Genomic DNA, 19,090 nt, shown 5'->3' with positions numbered 1-19,090 from the left:
AAACTTCATTTTCTATTTTATAATCTTACTATTAAAAGTTTAACATTCTTATTTAACTTTTCTCTTTCAACCTGCTACCTAGGCCTATCAGGTTCAACCAAGAAGATTTGCTCATACTTCTTGCCACTTAAATACTTACCTGTGACAACTCTGAAGTAGTTTCAGATTGTGATCCATTTGTGACACTGGACACACTGGACACAAATGTGACATCATCTAGGCCTGGGATAGATGACAACTTTGAAAAGCAAATTAGTGTTGGTACATAAGAATATTCTTAGGTGTATAAATAAACACTAAATTTTCAGGTGTGTTTTACTGAGAGTTGTTTAGTTTTAGGCTTATGTAAGTTTTATGAGCTCATAAAATCTCAACTCTAATTTTCCAGGTCATGAACTATAGTGAAAGACATTCAAAAATACAATACTTTTGAAGAATTTCCCAAATGTAATTTTGCTTATATTTTTTAAAATATTTTTTTTAGTTGTAGTTGGACACAATGCCTTTATTTATTATGTGGTGCTGAGGATCAAACCCAGTGCGTCGCACGTGCTAGGTGAGCGCTCTACCGCTGAGCCGCAACCCCAGCCCCACAAATAATTTATCTTCTAGTTTCATTCCCTTTTATTTTTCAAACTTGAGAAGCCAGAAATTATTTTAAAGTGTAGATATTCCTGGTATAAGGACTGAGAACATGGGTTTTGGAGTCAGACTGTCTGAATTTAAGTCCTAGGTCTACCACTCACAAGCTGTGTGCCTCAATTTTTCTTACCTATAAATTGGGAATAAAAATATTCACAGGGGCTGGGGTTGTAGCTAAGTGGAATAGTACTCGCCTTGAATGCGTGAGGTACTGGGTTTGATCCTCAGCAACATACATACATACATACATACATACATAAATAAATAAATAAAATCGGTACCATGTCCATATGGCTACAACTAAAAAAAATTTTTCAAAGAAAATTTACAAAGTTGTAAAATTATTTTTATTTTAAATATTTGTTTAAAAAAGGTGTTCTATAGTATAATTTAAGCTTTATTTATCTGGGATATGAAAAACTCTCTACATCTTAATGTATGAAACAGCAAGTTTTCCTTTCTTTAAACACCTCTTTAATGTTAAGCACAGTGGTGCATGCCTGGAGGACTGAGGCAGGAGGACCCAGCTACTTGGGAGGCTGAGGCAGGAGGACCCCTTTATCCCAGAAATTCAAGGTCAGCCTGGGCAATACAGCAATACGATATCACCCAAAAAAAAAAAATTCTTTAAATGTTACTAAAATGCATTGTTTCTGATACACAAAACATGGGTATGATTAACCATTCATTAATTGTTCATAATGAATACCATTTTCTTGCAATTATAACAAATGTTTTAAAAAGCACAATAGCATTGCAACCTAGAACGGTTAAGCATTTCAACCAGAAATAGTTAGGCACTATTTGCAAAATCTAGGTAAACCCTTTTCTGATTTTATACTGGTAATCAATGATTCATATTTGGCAGATGTATGAGTAACTTTGGATATTAATTCTATGGCCATGGAAATAAATAAGGTTAATTTGCCTAGATGGTAACATAACTTGTGACCTTGGACTCCAACTTTCTGAGAATACCCCAATAAACAAGATACATAGTCATAATAAAAAATAATGAAAATATCAATGGTAATAAGATCTCAAGCAGCAATACTCATTGAGGACTGTTGAGTGAAGGCAGTACTTAGTATGGTTGCTACAGCCAAAATAGTTTCAGGTGAGTATGGCTCTAGGAGAATATCCCAAGCATGTTCAGGACCAAGTAGCCTAAATTTCTAACCCAGAGAAATATTCTAAAAGAAACATAGTTACTGAAGTTCATAGAAGATGTAGAAAGTGCAAACTAGATAGTCTGATCCTTATTCTAAATACGTCATTATTTCTTCTTTCTCAGAAATATTTAATAAATATTTTAGATCAATTTTATAAAATTTAAATTAATTTTAACTAATCATAAAAACATAAAAATTGCACATTTTTATAGGATATTTTTTTAAAAGAATTAAGTCACAAAAATATACCACTGTTTTCTTTATAAACTGGAAAAACATATACATATGTTACAAATGAAACCAAATTATAACAACATATGCCACTGTTGATGATCTAAATCTTAAAACTTTCAATCAAAACAGTTTTTATTTTCCCCAGATAACTCTTGCAATTTCTGACATCAAATTGTTACTCTTTATTAGCATTTAAGATATTTGTTGACATTGTCTGTAAACTTTGCTCTGGAGACATCTAAAGTTTTATATAACTGTTATTGTACTATTATTAAATGATAACTATTAAAATAATTTTGAATTTTCCATCAAATGAAATGAACTACAAAACAGCTCAATTTGTTAACATGATATTTTCATTATGCTTTTGGCTAGTATAATGAAAGAAATCTCAATCCACGTGTACATTTGAAAAGACTCAGTTAATAGTTCATAATGAATAATGAACAACATTTCCTTGCAATTATAATAAATTTTTTAAAAAGCAAAACACTGCACCACTTCACAGATGTAGGAATTAAATTGAATTCACTCCCAAATGCAATTAAAGTATGACTGAGAAAACTGGTTTATGTACAGCAAAATTTATATTATAAATTATTCATAAATACAAACCTTTGCATCTAAAATGTTGAGAGTTGTTTCAATTTGTTGGATCCTAAGAGAAAGGTCTGCCAGTTTCTGGAAAAAAGAAATTAGAGACATAGAATATAATTTTTAATTAAAACTATATATCAGAAAAACAAAAGAGATATAAAATAATAGAAACCATGGCTTACATATTTGTCATTTTTCAATATACTACTATCTTATTTACATGAGTGGGAATGAAAACAAGTATTCTTATTTTTATTAGAATGCCTCATAATTATTTCGTAAAATCATATTCTTTTCAGCTTTATAAAACTAATTACCAAGCAATAAACAATCACTGAAACCAAAATATAAACTCAGCCTAGGACAGTGTCTTGTTCACTGCTGTACTCCAGGTTCCCAAAACACCTGAAACTCAACAGGAGCTTAATAAGTACATATTGATGAATGAAGGAATTCTTCATAGAAAATAAGAGAAAGGATAAAAATTCACCAAAGAACCTGGAACAAGATCTGCCTTCATAAATTACTGAAACGCAAAAGTATATACAATTTGTTCAAAATTCAGGCTTCTCAAGTTTGAAAAATAAAAGGGAATGAAACTAGAAGATAAATTATTTGTGGGGCTGGGGTTGCGGCTCAGCGGTAGAGCGCTCACCTAGCACGTGCGACGCACTGGGTTTGATCCTCAGCACCACATAATAAATAAAGGCATTGTGTCCAACTACAACTAAAAAAAATATTTTAAAAAATTATTTGTTAGTTAAAGAATTTAAGGAGAAAAAATTAGCACTTAAAAGAAAAAAGAAGCAATCTACCATCAAAATCCAAGATAAACCAGAACAAAGAGATTAACATGCTCTAATTACTCTGTACAGTTAACTTATCTATAGGGACATATATATGTACACAAATAACAGATCATAGAATATGATCCAAAAACACATTTATTTAAAACTCCCAAATTCAGGGTTGGAGGTGAGACTTAGAGTGCATGGCCCTGATTTTAATCCCCAATACTACAAAAGAAAAAATAAAATCTCCAATCATAACATTATCATATTCAATCCACAATCTAAGAGCAGATGGCCAGTTTACTAGTTAGCAGATAGTTAGCACAGATACTTCCTGTGATAGTATCAAGCTTCGCACTAATAAGCAGAACTTGAACATCCTGAGAAATGATCATTTCATCTACAATTAGCAGACATAAAATACTGAAAGCAGCAGTTTGAGTTTAGCTATCATTGAAGTTGTTACAATTTGGGTTTGATTCAAATCAGATCATGTGGGAGAAAAACAAATTTCTTTTTTCATCTAATTCACTTCCAGTTTAAGACATATCAACTGAAGTTCATTTTTATTGTTGTTTTTGAGGGAAAAAGTCATTTGGGGTCTTAAAATTTTAACAAAAACAGACTACATGCCTAATGAGTGTTATGAATAAATTAAAAATTATTTCAAAACATCACAGTGACTTTAACTTCAAAGAATGGCACTTTACATTTGAATATATATATATATATATATATATATATATATATATATATATATATCTTTAGAATTTATCACATCAAAAAAGACATCAAACCAAATGGACATGGCATAGCAAAAAATGAATCTGAAAAATAGATTTTGAAATAGCTATAAAAATATGAAATTATGATTATGAAATAAAAATGATGCAAACATGATTGTTATTCAGATCAGAAAGTGCAACCCAAGACAAGAATGAGGCATTTCTGGCTTTTCCAGTTAGCAGATATGTTGGAAATCCAGTTCTGCTATTTTCTATCTGTGGCAAATTATTTTCTATCTATGGCAAATTAGAGCCACTGGTGCAGGTACAAATGTAAGGTACTTGGATATTTGCTGAATGATAAATGACTTAAGCAAACGATTTAAAACTCTTTACATCTTAGTTTCCATATCTGTAAAAGAGGTATGACTAAATTGCTCTCAAAGGGCCAGACAACACAGGTAAAGCACTTACTAAAATTCCTAGCACAGAGTAAACATGTGATAAATATTATTATCTCAAGCTGCTAAAATGTGAATTGTAAAGAATGAGTTATAATCAACCTCAGATTATCATACATAAAGAAGAAGAAGGTTAGAGACTAACAAGATAGTGGAATGGGACTTTGAAGCACTCATCCACCTGCAGAAACATCAATTTGATAAACTATTCCCATATGAACATACCTTTACAAGATAGGGAAGTCAGATAAGAGTATAGTACCTGAGTGTAAAAAGACACACAGAAGGTAGGAAGAACAGTTTTCGCATCACCATCTTTACCTTCTGCCCAGCCCTAGAAGTACAGCATGGAGAGGAATATTCTCCAATTAGAAGGAGGAGAGAAAAGTAAGCATTAGACTTTGCTTACATTTCTTTTTATTTTTTGACTACACACAGGGTCAACCTCAGTAAACGTGGCACTATGCAAGCCTCCATAGTTCCAAAGTTTTGGCCAGTACCCAAAGAATACCGGAAAAAGGAATTCTTGCACACTGTTGGTAGGAATATAAGTTAGTAAATTTTTTGGAAAACAATATGGATTTCTTAAAAACAGTGCTTCATATGACCCAGCCATTCCACTACTGGGTGTATATTCAAAGGATGTAAAATGAGTATATAGAAGAGATATCTGCACTTACAATGTTCACTGCAGCATTATTCACAATAGCCAAGTTACAGAATCAACCTAAGTATGCATTAACAGATGAATAAAGAAAATGCAATATTTAATGGAATGCTATTCAGACTTTAAAAAGGAAATACTGTCATTTGTTATAAGATAGATGAACCTAGAGGATATTATTTTAAAAAATAATAAGTCAGGCACAAAAAGGCATATATCACATGATCTCATTTGTATGTGGAAGACTAAAAAAAAGTTGAACTCAGACATTAAAATGGTGATTACCCGAGGCTGAGGGAACTGAGGTAGGAAGACTGGGAAGAAGTTGATCAAAGCATACAAAATTCTAGTTAGAAGTAATAAGTTCCACAGATCTACTATAGGTGATGACTTCAAGTAATAACATTACATTGTATCCTTGAAAATTGCTAAGAGAATAGCTTATAAGTGTTCTTATCACAAAAAAATTTAGTAGTATGGGAAGAAGTTCATTTATTAAATAGCTTGATGTAGCCATTCCACAACACATTAAAAATATGAAAACATCATGTTATACATCATAGAAATATTCAATTTATATTGTCAATTAAAATAAAGGATAAAAGGCCACAGACTACCCTTACACTTGTTTGTTCAACAAACTTTTCTCTTGAGTTCAAGGAATACTAAAAAATAGTGACACAGATAAAATAGTGTGGGGAAGTTGAGGGAGGAACAACAAGAGGTTAAAGAGTGAATAGACAAAACAGTCCTAAAACGCATTTGGAAGAATAGAAGACCCAGAATGCCCAAAGCAATTCTAAGCCAAAAAAGCAATGCTAAAGGCATTGTAATACCTAACTTCAAATTATACTCCAGAGCTATAGCAACAAAGCATGGTACTGGCATGAAAACAGATCAATGGAACAGAACAGAAGACAAGACATAGAAACCCACACATCTACAAGTCACCTGATCCTTGTCAAAAGTGTCAAAAACATACACTGGAGAAAAGACAGCCATTTAAAAAAATGGTATTGGGAAAACTGGTTAGCCAGATGCAGAAGAATGAGACTAGACCTTTACCTCTTTCCTTGCACAAAAGTCAACTCAAAATGGATCAAAGACCTAGGAACTAGAGCAGAAACTATGCAACTCCTAAAAACAGGTAAGGTCAAGAAACTATGCAACTCTTAAAAACATATGGCTGCAGGCTATCAATTATCCTATCTCATTTTTGTCTTGGTGAAAATGCAGAGGAAATTTTGATAAATCGACAAAAATAACAGCTGTAATTCTATGCAAGTAAAAATGGTCTTGCTGTCTCCATGCAATTTTTAGTTATAGTAACACACCTAACAAAAACTAATTGCTAAGGCTTTACCTTATATAAGACAGAATGTTCCAATGGCTCACCTGTGAATTACCTAAAAGTCCCATGATTCTTTTTCTTAAATTCAATTTCAACTATGTTTTTCATTTTCCTCCCCATTCTCTTTTTTTGACTATTGTATAAGACAGGAAGAGTCCCTGGATCTAGTACTTCTTTAACTTGGTATTTAACACTACTTCTTTTTTTTTTAAATTTTTTATTTATTTTAGGTGTAGATGGACACAACACAATGTCTTTATTTTTATGTGGTGCTGAGGATCGAACCCGGGTCCTGCCCATGCTAGGCAGGCGCTCTACCGCTGAGCCACAATCCCAGCCCAACACTACTTCACAAGTCATTTGCAGAAGGTATTTTTATTTCCAAAATGATATTTGATGTCAACATTGTGTTTCTAGGCTATCTCACCCTAGCCACCTTTTATGTCAACAAATGTAAGATAATTTTAATACAAACTATGAATATTTTAAATTAGTATTTTAAAATGTCAATTTGGGGAGGAGAATGAATAATAAAATTCAAAATTAGAAAATGTTTTAACTGTGAAATTTTGGATTTTCTTTTATTCTCTTTAATCACAAGAAACTTGAGTTAACTCACAAAGGCCTCTAGAATACTCTCATTCAGCAGAGGTAGGGAGCAGAATTGGATGGTAAAGAGTCATAGAGAAGCTAAGGAGTGTAAACACCACCATGGATTGACATGAGCCATGTGAATACATAAAGACTATGATTCTTGTTTTACTCCATTTTTCAACCTAAAAATTCTAAGGTGATTTCTAGGCTATTTGAGAAATCAGTATCACAATACCTACCTCCTCACAAACTGTAGAAAAACGGTTGAGGAATTGTACAGTATGCACCACAAACTGATTTAGAAATGCCACCGTTCTTTTCTGTTGAATAGCTGGCACCTGTGTTTTGTAAAAACAAACATGATTCACACAAATGTACACCTTGCAATGTTTGGGGTATTTGGAAACCATAACGGGGCATTTTGCTGTGTGATATGAATTTCTTGGAGGACTGAGAATAATCGTTAACTTTTTTTCCAAAGCCATAGGTGGAATGTCAGAAAACGACAGAGGCTCTGTAGAAAAGTTTTAGAAGTGCCTCTAGATTCGAATGTTTGTAGGAACACACACACACACACTGGGGGGCCCGCCGGAATAAAAAACATAAGAATCAGAGGTCACAACAGGTCTGTGTCTCCAGCGGATCAACCTTGGGCAGAGAGACACTTGACTCGGGATGAGAAGGCGGGAGAGGTGCGTTATCCTCTTAATTGGTTCAGGAAGGACCCCCTTTCAGGCTGAGCTTTGAGATTCTCTTCTTAGGTCAGCAGAAGACAGGGTCAGGGTGGGGCCTGTAGAGGTGGCCTCTCCCCGGTACCCGGGCGTCCCTTCCCCAACCTCCCCCGCCGATGGCCGGAAGTTCAACTGCGTCTTTTACAAACCTTGGTCAGGTCTATGCCTGACCCCATGAGTGGAAGCCCATCTTCATCCATCTCCGCAGCGGGCGGGGGACCCAGAGCTCACCCACAAACCCCTCCCAGATGTACCCCGCCCAACCCGGTAACTACGCCGGGAGCCTAGCCGAGTCCCCGCCTCCCGGGCCTTTCTGTCGGAAGGAAACGCCTCTCCCACCAATCACTCTGCGGCTCCAGGAGAGCCCGCCCCTTCGCTCGGCATTCTGGGGTTTGTAGTTTGTGGTTCGCATTGTGACGTCAGCCTGGAGGAGAGCTGTGGAGGATCAGGAGCGCGGCTGCAATTGTAGTAGTAAGATCTTAAAAAACAGAGGTGGAGGCTAAGTAAAAGAAAAAAGAGGTCGGGAGTTGCATCCACTTAAGATTTTCCCTGCCTAGTCTTGTCATATAATTAACTCTGTCATTCATTTAACATTTTAACATGTTCAAGCCTTACAGTTCACCTTGAAGGGGGGAGGGTCCCTCCACCGCTGATTAAGGAGATGACTGACATACCTCTCCCAGCTTTCACATCCCTCCTCTTTTTTTTTTTTTTAACTGAAGGTCAGCTACTACTTAACATACTGCTTAACATTGTGGGAAATGCAAAAATTGGTCAGAGCGAGCTTGCTGCTCTGGAAACTTTTATGCTCTGAAGGAGGATATAAGACCTATATATCCTCTTTAAAATATGAAATAACAAAGTTATGCTAACGTTGAGGCACAAAGCTATGGAAGTGGCTGCTATCCAAAAGGCAGAACAGTGACCTGGAGAGATCTTTACACCTGGAATTTGGAGATCTTGGTTCAGATTTTAAATGTGTAGTTTACCAGCTTATGATCCAGGATAAGTGAACTGACCAAAAGTTGGAAACCTTCCTATATAGCAATCGAGATGCTGAGTACTGAAAAGATTGAGGATAATCTCTGCCTTCCAGAAATTTATAGTGTAGAGAATACATGCAGAATTTTGATTTGCACTATCTAGACAGACATGCAAACAAAACTGTAAAGATGATACAGGCATCCACATGGATGCAAAGTGCTATTGTACTATAGATAAGAAGCACTTCCAGGTGAGCTGAGGAAACCAGAGAAGGTAGACTTAAGCAGCTTCTTTTTTTTTTTTTTTTTTAAGAGGGGGGGGGGGAGAGAGAGAGAATTTTAATATTTATTTTTTAGTTTTTGGTGGACACAACATCTTTGTTTGTATATGGTGCTGAGGATCGAACCCGGGCCGCACGCATGCCAGGCAAGCACGCTACCACTTGAGCCACATCCCCAGCCCTTAAGTTGGCTTCTTAATGATAAGGCGTGTTAAGCAGACAATTTGGGATGGATTTTTGTACAAAGGCACAGAGGCATGGAGTGTGGTATGGAGGACAAAGGGAAAGCTGGTAGTGTCCAAACAAAAGAGCTCAGAAATAGAGAATGGCAGGAAAATGAGGCAGGAGAAGTAGAGATTTAAAAAAAAAAGTTCATTAAAGGCCTTTTTTGTCAGATTTTATACAATAACTTCATATTTCTCTAAATGTGATCCATGGGCCAACTACATCAGTTATTTGGGAGTGCTTCTTAAAATGCACATTCCTGAGACTGACCTCAGATAAACTGGATTAGGATCTCTGTTGGATAGGCCTAGAAATCCGCATGTTAACCAACCCCAACCCCTGTGGTTATTCTGAACCCAAAAAGTTGAACGTTCTTTTTATAGGTGATGGGAGTCATTTAAAAATTTGTGAGCAGAGGAGTGACATGATACAGACTTGTTGAAAGGCTAGCAGTGCCTGGGACAGAGATGTGTAACAAATGGTGCAAACAGAAAAGTTGAGAGTCAAATTGTATGTGTAGAAATGGGAGGTTGAAGTGAGGAAGGATAGATTGAGGAATAGTTTTAAATACACCTCTCTTCATGTCTATGACTAGTTGAACTTCCTTGAATATTTCATTGTTGTCTTTCAACAAACACCTATTGGTCACCTTCCATTTTCTATGTATAGGCATACTTCAAACACATTGTGCGTATCCTTTCACATTGCTACATTAAAGCAAATATCACAATAAAGCATGTCAAACAATTTTTAGTGTATATAAAAGTTACATTTTTACTATCCTATAGTTTACATGTGCAATAGCATTATGTCCAAAAATGTACATCTTAATTTTAAAATACTTAATTGCTAAAATATGCTAAGGAACATCTGAATTTTCAGCAAGTCTTAATCCTTTTTGCTGGTGGATGTTCTTGTCTTGAGGTTGATGGCTACTGACTGATTAAGGTAATAGCTGCTAAAGATTAGAGTGACTGTGACAATTTCTTAAAACAACAATGCAGGTTGACACATATTTTCACAAAACATTTCTCGGTAGCATGTTTGATAGCACTTTTCTCACAGTAGATCATCTTTCAAAATTGGTACCAGTCCTTTCAATCAGTGCTGCTGCTGTATCAACTGTTTTCATAATACTTAAAAAAAAAATCTCAAGAAACCATTTTCTTTGGTTTTCCATGAGAAACAACTCTTCATCTGTTGATTTGATCAGAAGATTGAACAATTCAGTCTTGAGGCTACATTTCTAATTTTAGTTCTCTTGTTATTTCCACCATAGTAGTTACTTCGTCTATTCAAGTCTTGAACCTTCTCAAAGTCATCCCTGTGGGTTGGAATCAATTTTCAAACTCTCCATCATTTTTTTCCCTCAGAATCAAACCCAGTGCTAGGCAAGCGCTCTCCACTGAGCCACAACCCTAGCCTTCCTTTAAAGCTTTGAAGCAAGGCAGTGACTTCTCCTCTTTAGCTATGAAGTCGTATGGCATCTTCTTCCCAGATAAGGCTGTCTTGTCTACACAGAAAATAAGGTGTGAGGGTGGCCACCTTCATCAATGACCTTAGATAGGTCTTCTGGCTAGCTTGCTTCAGCTTGCACTTTTATGTTATGGAGAAGGCTTCTTTCCTAAAACCCCACCAACCAACCTCTGCTAGCTCCAGACTTTGCTTATGCAGCTTCCTCAATTTGCTCAGCCTAGAATTGAAGAGAGTTAGTTCTCTGGAATAGGCTTTGGCTTAAGGGACTGTTGTGGCGTGTTTGAACTTCTATCCAGACATTAAACCTTTGTCCATATCAGCAGTAAGACTTTTTTTCTTTCTTATTATCCCTGTGTTCACTGGAGTAAATCTTTCAGTTTCCTTCAACAATCATTTCTTTGCGTTCAGAACTGGACTGTTTGATGCAAAAGGTCTAGCTTTTGTCCTTAATTTTCAACATGCTTCCTCACTGAGCTTAATCATTTCTAACTTTTGATTTAAAGAGACATGAGAATCTTCCTTTCACTTGAGCACCAGAGGTCATTGTAGGGCCATTGATTGGTTCAGTTTCAATGTTGTTGGGTCTTGGGGACTAGGAAGGCTTGAGGAGGGAGAGAGACAGAGGTGGTCAGTTGGTGGAGCAGTCAGAACACAAGCAATATTTATGGATTAAGTTTGCCATCTTATATTGGAGTGATTTGTGGTACCCCCAAACAATTATAATAGTGGCACCCCAAAACAGTCAAGTGGTGATGAGAGATCTTCATAGTAGATAAAGTAATAATTAAGAGCTTTGAAGTATTCTGAGAATTATCAACATGTTGACATAAAGACACAGAAGTGACCATATGAAGCTGGAAAAAGGGTGCTGAGAGACTTGCTCTGTGTAGGGTTGCCACAAATCTTCAATTTGTTAAAAAAAAAACCCACAATATCTGCAAAGCTCAATAAAGCAAACACAATAAAATGAGGTATGCCTGAACTGTACTAGTGCCACAACTATAAATAAAATAAACATTGTGACAGTTCTAGGCAACTGTACTTATGTTTTGTTTTTTCCCCTTGATAAAGTCCATATGAGCTGGAATTTTTCCATTAGACTGTAAATTCCTTGGAGCAAGGATTATTCTTTTCTTGTGTCTCTTCAATTAGTAACAGTCACTCTGTTTTTCAGTGAAAAATCATTAATAATTTTAATGTGTAATTTTGAGGGCTTACTAGGGTCCAAGGCTGGTGCCTAGCATTGGAAAACCATCCTACTATCCATCCATCCATTCATTAAACATGCATTCCCTACTGTGTGCTAAACACTGTTCTATAAATCAGGGACATAGCAATGAACAGAACAGACAAAAATATACCCTTATGAAGGTAAATAGACAAACAAGTAAAAAAAAAAACCATTAAATTGCTCACAGTACAAATTGAGAGAGAGAAAAATAAAAAGCAATTAATAGTGTAAAGGCATGGCTGAATATGCCCTGAAGAGGAGCACCTAACAGATTAATGAAACTGGGGACAGTTTTTCTAGAGGAACTGATACCTGAGCTGAGTTTGAAAGCACAAAAATTAGAAAGGTAAAGAAGAATGGGGATATGCATTCCACAGTGTATGCAAAGGCACTGAGATTTGCGCTTTCAGAGATTTAAACATTCCAGGTAAGAATACCGCTGCCCTGGCCTATCCATCCTTTTGGGAGGAGTGAAGACAATACTTATTCTTGGCAAGAATCCTACCTTTTCCTCCTTCACTACCTCTCTTAAGACCATCATAGTTAGTTCTGGACTCTGGTGACATCACTTACTCTTCAGACCCAACCTTATATGGCTTTCTTCATCCATCACCTTATCCTTCCTCAACTTCCAGTCTCCTAATCTGACAAAAAGAAATTAGTCTCTAGTGAAATCCCCATTTCTTAACCTCTTCTTTGATCCTTACTCTCTTCTAGCTCCCAACATGACTGTTCACACAGCTTCCTGTGCAGTCTGCAGTTCTTTTCTCATCCACTTAATCCTTGCATTATTTGGATAGGAGGTACATATTGCTCCTCATTGCTTCCAGACCATTACCCTTTCTTTTCCCTTAAAAGTGGCCCACAGTTCTGATTTCATGCTGTGAAATATAGATGATATCCTTGAAGCTATCCTCCCTGGTTTGCAGCTATGCGTTGCTTTTTGATTTTCTATAATTTTTCTGGTACCCTAGTCTCTCTCTCTCTCTTTTTTTTTTTTTGAGAGAGAGAGAGAATTTTTTAATATATATTTTTTAATTTTTCGGCGGACACAACATCTTTGTTTGTATGTGGTGCTGAGGATTGAACCCGGGCGGCACGCATGCCAGGCGAGTGCGCTACCGCTTGAGCCACATCCCCAGCCCCTAAGTCTCTTAATTTCTTAACTCTCCTCCAGTGTTATTGTTCCCCACTTTCCTACTTCAGCCATACTGTCCTTTTCATCTTTCCTTTCACCTTTTAGTGGTGAAAACATCAGTCACTACAAATGCCTCTAAAACTACAGGCTTTTTTTAATCCCACAAATTTTAATTTCTGAAAAAGTAAGTATCAGTCTCTATAACCCACTGAAGCAAAAGGCTTGATTTCTTTCTTTTTTTATTTTTTGGTACTGGGGATTGAACCCAAGGGTGCTCAACCACTGAGCCACATCTCCAGTACTTTTAGCCCTTTTATTTACGTGTATTATTTTGAGCAGTGTCTCACTAAATTGATTAGGGCCTTCCTAAATTTCTGAGGCTGGCTCTGAACTTGCAATCATCCTGCCTCAGCCTCCTGAACCCCTGGGATTACAGTCTTGTACCATCATACCAGCTCCTTTCTTATTTTTTTATGAAACACTAAAAGGTCCTGGAGGCTACAAATGGTATGCCCAGGTGTGACTGGGCCATTTCTTGCTTTGACCTCAAGAGAAGACACTGTGAGGGAATTTCAAACACTGGCTCTATAACAGGGTGGCTATGACTGGGTTTTTGTCTGTAAGTACAGGAAGCTCTTGGTGGTGACCTGTGAGACTCTCAGATAGTTAGCGTATTTGATGGTTAGTGGTCTATATCATCATGGAGCATGCAGATGGGACAGAGCTATGGCATCACATCCCAGAGGCTGATGGCATGTTGGAGGGGGAGACCCAGAAACTGTTCAGGCAAATAGTGAGTACTGTGAGCTACTGCCATGAAAAGAGTGTCATTCATCTAGACCTGAAAGTGGAGAATATCCTGGTAGATGCCAGAGGCAGAATCAAACACATTGATTTTGGCCTGAACACCAGGTTCATGGTTGGGCACAAGCTGAACAATTTCTGGAGCACACTCCCAATACCTTGCCCCTAAAGTCATCCAGAGAGAAAAATAAAAGGGTTCCTGGGTGGACCACTGGAGCCTGGGTGTCATTCTATATTTGTTGGTGACAAGGAGATGCCCTTTATGGGGACCAATGATAAGCAGTTGAAGGAGTCAGTAGTACATGCCAGGTACAACATGCCCTTGCATGTTTCTGAGAAAGCATGGAGCCTCACCAATCAAATACTGAGGCCCACAGTGGAGCAAATCATGGGGCACCCACGGCTGGGCCAGGGTGAAGAATATTTTCCAGTCATTCTAGTGAGTCACTCCCCAAACACCAGGACCTCACAATTGTGACAGTCATGACATATAATACTGGAGTGCTCATGGCAAAATGAAACTATGATGAGAGGAGGGCTACATACCTGACACTCCAGCACCAGAGAATCTGGGGGTGGGTTCCATGTTCCTGGTGAAATCTAAGTGTCAGGGAGTTGGTCCTTGCCCAGGCCTCAAGAATCCTTCCAATGTCCCTCTAAAGAGGAATGTCAGTGAGCCTGCCCTTCCCACCTTCCCCTTGCCCTGTGAGCAGCAGCTGCCTGAGGAGGCCAAGCAGTCAGGGCAGAAGGGCAGTGGAAGAGCAAGCAAGCCTGCCATTCATCTCCACTTCCTGCATGTGAGGACCCTTACGCCCCTCAAAGCCTCCCAGCATGACCTTGTACTCCACGTGTCCAACCTCTTGAGTCTCCTCAGTAGGTGGGTCACTGGACACAACAGCAGTTCCTCCTGAGGTACCTCCACAGGACAAACCCATGACAATAGCAAGGGCTGGAAGGGGGTGACTAGGAGGATCACCACCTGTATTCAACAACTGTGTTCAATTCAGGCTGGCATTCAGAAAAAAAAAAAAAGTGGCTCCAATGAAAGGTGGACAGAACTGTCCTAGATTCAGAAACAAACAAAACCAATGGACAGCCAGAAGACTCTGAGCTCTGTGAATCCTGATGTTACGGCTTGGGCATTGGTCAGGTATGGACTCAGACACAGGAGTGAGCAAACTGGCTTAGGCTTTTCCAAATGGATCCCAGACAGGAGTGCATCTGGATCCAACAGGAATCTCCTCTGCCTCCACATTCAAGAGACATCAGAGACTTTTGTCCCTGGGACACATCTCCCTGTCCTACTCTTCTCTGTCCTTTCTCCCATTATTCTGGAATAGTGGAGATGGCTCCTAATAAATTTCTGTTTTTCAAAAATTGTATAATAAAATTGATGTCCCAAAGGTTTTTAAAAATAAGCATATTTTATGTTGATTCCCCTGTCAATTGTGTTGGCTAATTTCTTTGTAATTACATTAATTTTGCTGTATAAATTTTTATTTTAAAGTGATTAGTATATCTAAATTTGTGATAATTAAGACTTCTAGGTGCATTTTTTCCTCTATTATTATTACTGATTTTTCCTTAAATTATAATTTTTCTCCTATTATTATAGTTTTGTTTTAACTAGTACTTTTCTTGATGTAACTTAATATTTGCATAGTTTTTACTTGTTTGTTTGGTTTAAAAGAAAAGAAAATTCTTGAGCCATAATTGTTAAACATCCATGTGAATACTCTGACTTCTGACCTATAAATCAACATGTATCATAATTATCAATATATTTGAGAATATTTCTACCATCTTAACTCAGTCTTATTGTTTGATTCTATTCTACACTAAGTTATGACAAGGAACATTTTACTCTTTAATGTTACATGGAACATACATTTTTTAATCTTATTTTTAATGTCTACAGTTTTATTTTTTTTTATTTTTACTATACTAAGTACTTTGATATAAGAAATAATATTTTACTCAACTCTGGAATATTCTCTAGAAAAGGCTCAGATCTCTTCAAATATGACTTCCCAGTCATTTCTTTGGAGATTCTTTGTCAAACTCTCTATCTCTGCCTTGTGTCACACATACACCCATGTGTGCACACACACACACACACACATATACGTACACATACATACATACATACATAATGTTGTATAGATGTTTCTATACAACATTATGTATGTATGTATGTATGTTATATGTACATGTACATATACATATAAACATCGTATATATATACATATATAAGCTAAATTACTAGAGAATTCTTTTAAAGTATATTCTGCCTCATTAAATTCGAGAGACAGTGAAAGTGAGCAATGCTGGTACACAGCCTGTAGTTCCATTACGACATGGCAAACACCTCTTCCTCCAAAGTCATACTAAGTTGTAAAAATGTGTGACATTTCTTCTAAGCTACTATTATTTTGCTTTTTCTCACAAAAAGATTAATATTAACATACTCAAGCACTGAATTCTAGCCTCTCCTCCTTTTAACAGTCTACCATTTTAAAGTCTTCCCCCACTTCCCTAATCTCTAATTTGGAATAGCCCAGCCTAGTCCTCAACTCCCTTTACTGGGATTTTTCCCAGGAGTTCTCAGAGTATACTTTCCTTTGTTGTAGCAAATTAAATAAACCTAATTTAGTTTGTGTGAAAAAAAATAAGCATATTTTAAAAATTAAGAAAAGAAGGAGGCTTCAGGGCAAGGGCAGGAGCCTGGGGCTGTCCTCTCCAAGGGCTGGACCACTATGCCTCCCTTTTCTGTTCAGTGTAGATACAGACTGACTCACCTTGAGCCCATTTAGATGAGGACTCAGTTTCACTGAGCTAGTAGAGATGGAGATTCTCCCCTTGAGCCAGTGTAGATTTGATACACTTTGAGCTGGTTGCTTTGGCCAGAGGAATCCCTTTCCTATCTTCAGGCACCTCCTGAGGTGTGTGCGGAGGGTGTGTGGCAGCTGGGCTCCCAGTTGCTCCTGCTGGCTGCTTCTCCCACCACTCATCTCCAAGATCCTCTGCCATCTCCAAACCGGACTCAATGTGAACAGACCATCAGGGGAAGGCGGCCATTGGCAGGGAATCCTGCTGCAGGGGAGCTGGGGCCCTGTCTTTTTCATCTTCAATCCCTAGAACTTGTCACTGTTAATACTTTCACCCTTCCATATTTAAAATTTGAAGCATCCGTGGTATGGCCATTTCTTCCCATCTTTCTACCTCACTCTTTGTTATCCTAACTTTGATAGTTCTTTGAGCCTTCAGAAGCATACTTTTTCAGTGTTCCTCGATTCCCTCAAGCCCTTACTTCCCTTCTTATCCAGTGAACATCCTATGCTTCCGTATAATCTCTCCATAAACCTGGCTCTGCCTTCCTTCATCATTCCTGGCAAAGCCTAGTTAATGTTCTGCTTTTTCTGTAATGGCTATCAGTAGTGTACAACCCATGTTGCCTGGCCCTATCCAGACCCCCTTTCATTTTAAATCATGTTCTCTTAAGGTTAGATCTTCACATGCTTCCACTAATGGGTCTTTTTCTTACCCACATCAGAGTCCTTACACCTTGTCTTCCTTCGACTACTATGCATACACTGGCTTACTCTTAGCTAAGCCCAGTTCCTCTACCTGTGCTCTAGATACCACTTCAGTGATTGTTTCCACTCCCCCCCGCATCAACATTTCCTTTTTGTTGAATAATTCCCAGCAAAATACAAACATACTGTTTCCCCTATTTTCATCAGATAAATCTCTTGACTATACTCCCTTCTTTCAGAATTCTTCAAAAGATTGTACACCCTCACTTTCTTCAATTTCTTTCTTTCTAATTGCTGAATTTCCCTAATAAGTCCCACTACTGTATGCCGCGACAGCATGGCCAAATCTAAGAAACCAGTGAGGGGCAAAGGGGGATTAAGAAAGGCAAACAATCACTAATAGAGAGAAAGTGGGGACCAGCTGGGACACTGTCCTCTGATGAAGGAACAATGACCCAACATTAGTACAGCACATCTATTATATAGATTTTATCATCAAAAGGTTATTTGTGGAAAAGTTTCTGCAAAGCAGACAGTCTTGAAGGTCACAGCGCTTGTGAGACGTTGTGATTATCTTTTCTTTGGCAGGGCAGGGGAGGAGGGTATTGGGGATTGAACTCAGAGGCACTTGACCACTGAGTCACATTCTCAGCCTTATTTTGTATTTTTATTTAGAGACAGGTTCTCACTGAGTTGCTTAGCAACTCGCTAAATTGCTGAGGCTGGCTTTGAACTCAAGATCCTTCTGCCTTTGCCTCCTGAACCACTGGAGTTACAGGCATGTGCACCTGGCTATGGTTATCTTATTATGTTCAGAGCTCTCTATGCTCGGCAGCTGGTGTCTGAGCTCAAGGTCAAGACTGATGTAGCTCCATGCCTTTGCACAGAGCTTCCTTAGGCAGGGCATCACCATAGCGACTGGGCAGTCTTGTCCTGAATCTTTGCACAGAAAGTTCCTAGAGCAACGCAGCCACAGTCATGAGGCAGTGAGAGACCATGACCCAAGTCACTGCTCTCCAAAACTGTATATACAAATTGGTGATTTCCAGGCCACCATTGACCTCCATGATGCTAAATCCATTGGTCAATTCTTACTTTTCCACCTTGACCTTTAAGTAACATTTAATAAGGTTGATTATCTTCCTTCTCCTGTTTGGACTATCAAAATTCATCTTTCTGGAAAGCAAATCTTTCATGATTTAATTTTTCCCATGCTGGACACCACTTCTCAGTTTCATTTGCTGGTTCTCCCTCATTTTCCCAATATCTAGTTTCTCATATTTATGTATCTAGTACAGATATTTTATTTAGAAGCCAGATGCAGAATGATCAAGGTGGAACTTTGATATTTAAAAGTTATGTGGGAGCTTGTTTACACAGAACTTTGTATGCTGTTGTAAGGACTTTGGTAGTCACACTGTGTGAGATGGGATGCCATGGAAGATCTGGAGTGA

General features: G+C 37.7%; 1 protein-coding gene across 2 annotated transcripts in view; it reads right to left on the bottom strand.

Annotated features, from left to right (window-relative positions):
• Washc3 (WASH complex subunit 3) overlaps positions 1 to 8,266 on the bottom strand; it is a 39,468-nt gene extending 31,202 nt beyond the window's left edge. For both annotated transcript variants that reach the window (XM_027945793.3, XM_027945872.2), the window contains exons 1-4: positions 8,112 to 8,266; positions 7,471 to 7,569; positions 2,664 to 2,729; positions 140 to 238 (exon numbers count right to left, since the gene is read on the bottom strand). In XM_027945793.3, the coding sequence (XP_027801594.2) occupies positions 140 to 238; positions 2,664 to 2,729; positions 7,471 to 7,569; positions 8,112 to 8,162 (315 nt within the window). In that variant the 5' untranslated portion in view covers positions 8,163 to 8,266. The remainder of the gene's footprint in view (positions 1 to 139; positions 239 to 2,663; positions 2,730 to 7,470; positions 7,570 to 8,111) is intronic.
• Between the last annotated feature and the right edge of the window lie 10,824 nt (positions 8,267 to 19,090).

The sequence above is a fragment of the Marmota flaviventris genome, chromosome 3 (assembly GCF_047511675.1).
Source record: "Marmota flaviventris isolate mMarFla1 chromosome 3, mMarFla1.hap1, whole genome shotgun sequence".
In the NCBI taxonomy this organism is placed as follows: domain Eukaryota; kingdom Metazoa; phylum Chordata; class Mammalia; order Rodentia; family Sciuridae; genus Marmota; species Marmota flaviventris.
This window is presented reverse-complemented; position numbering and strand designations above follow the sequence as displayed.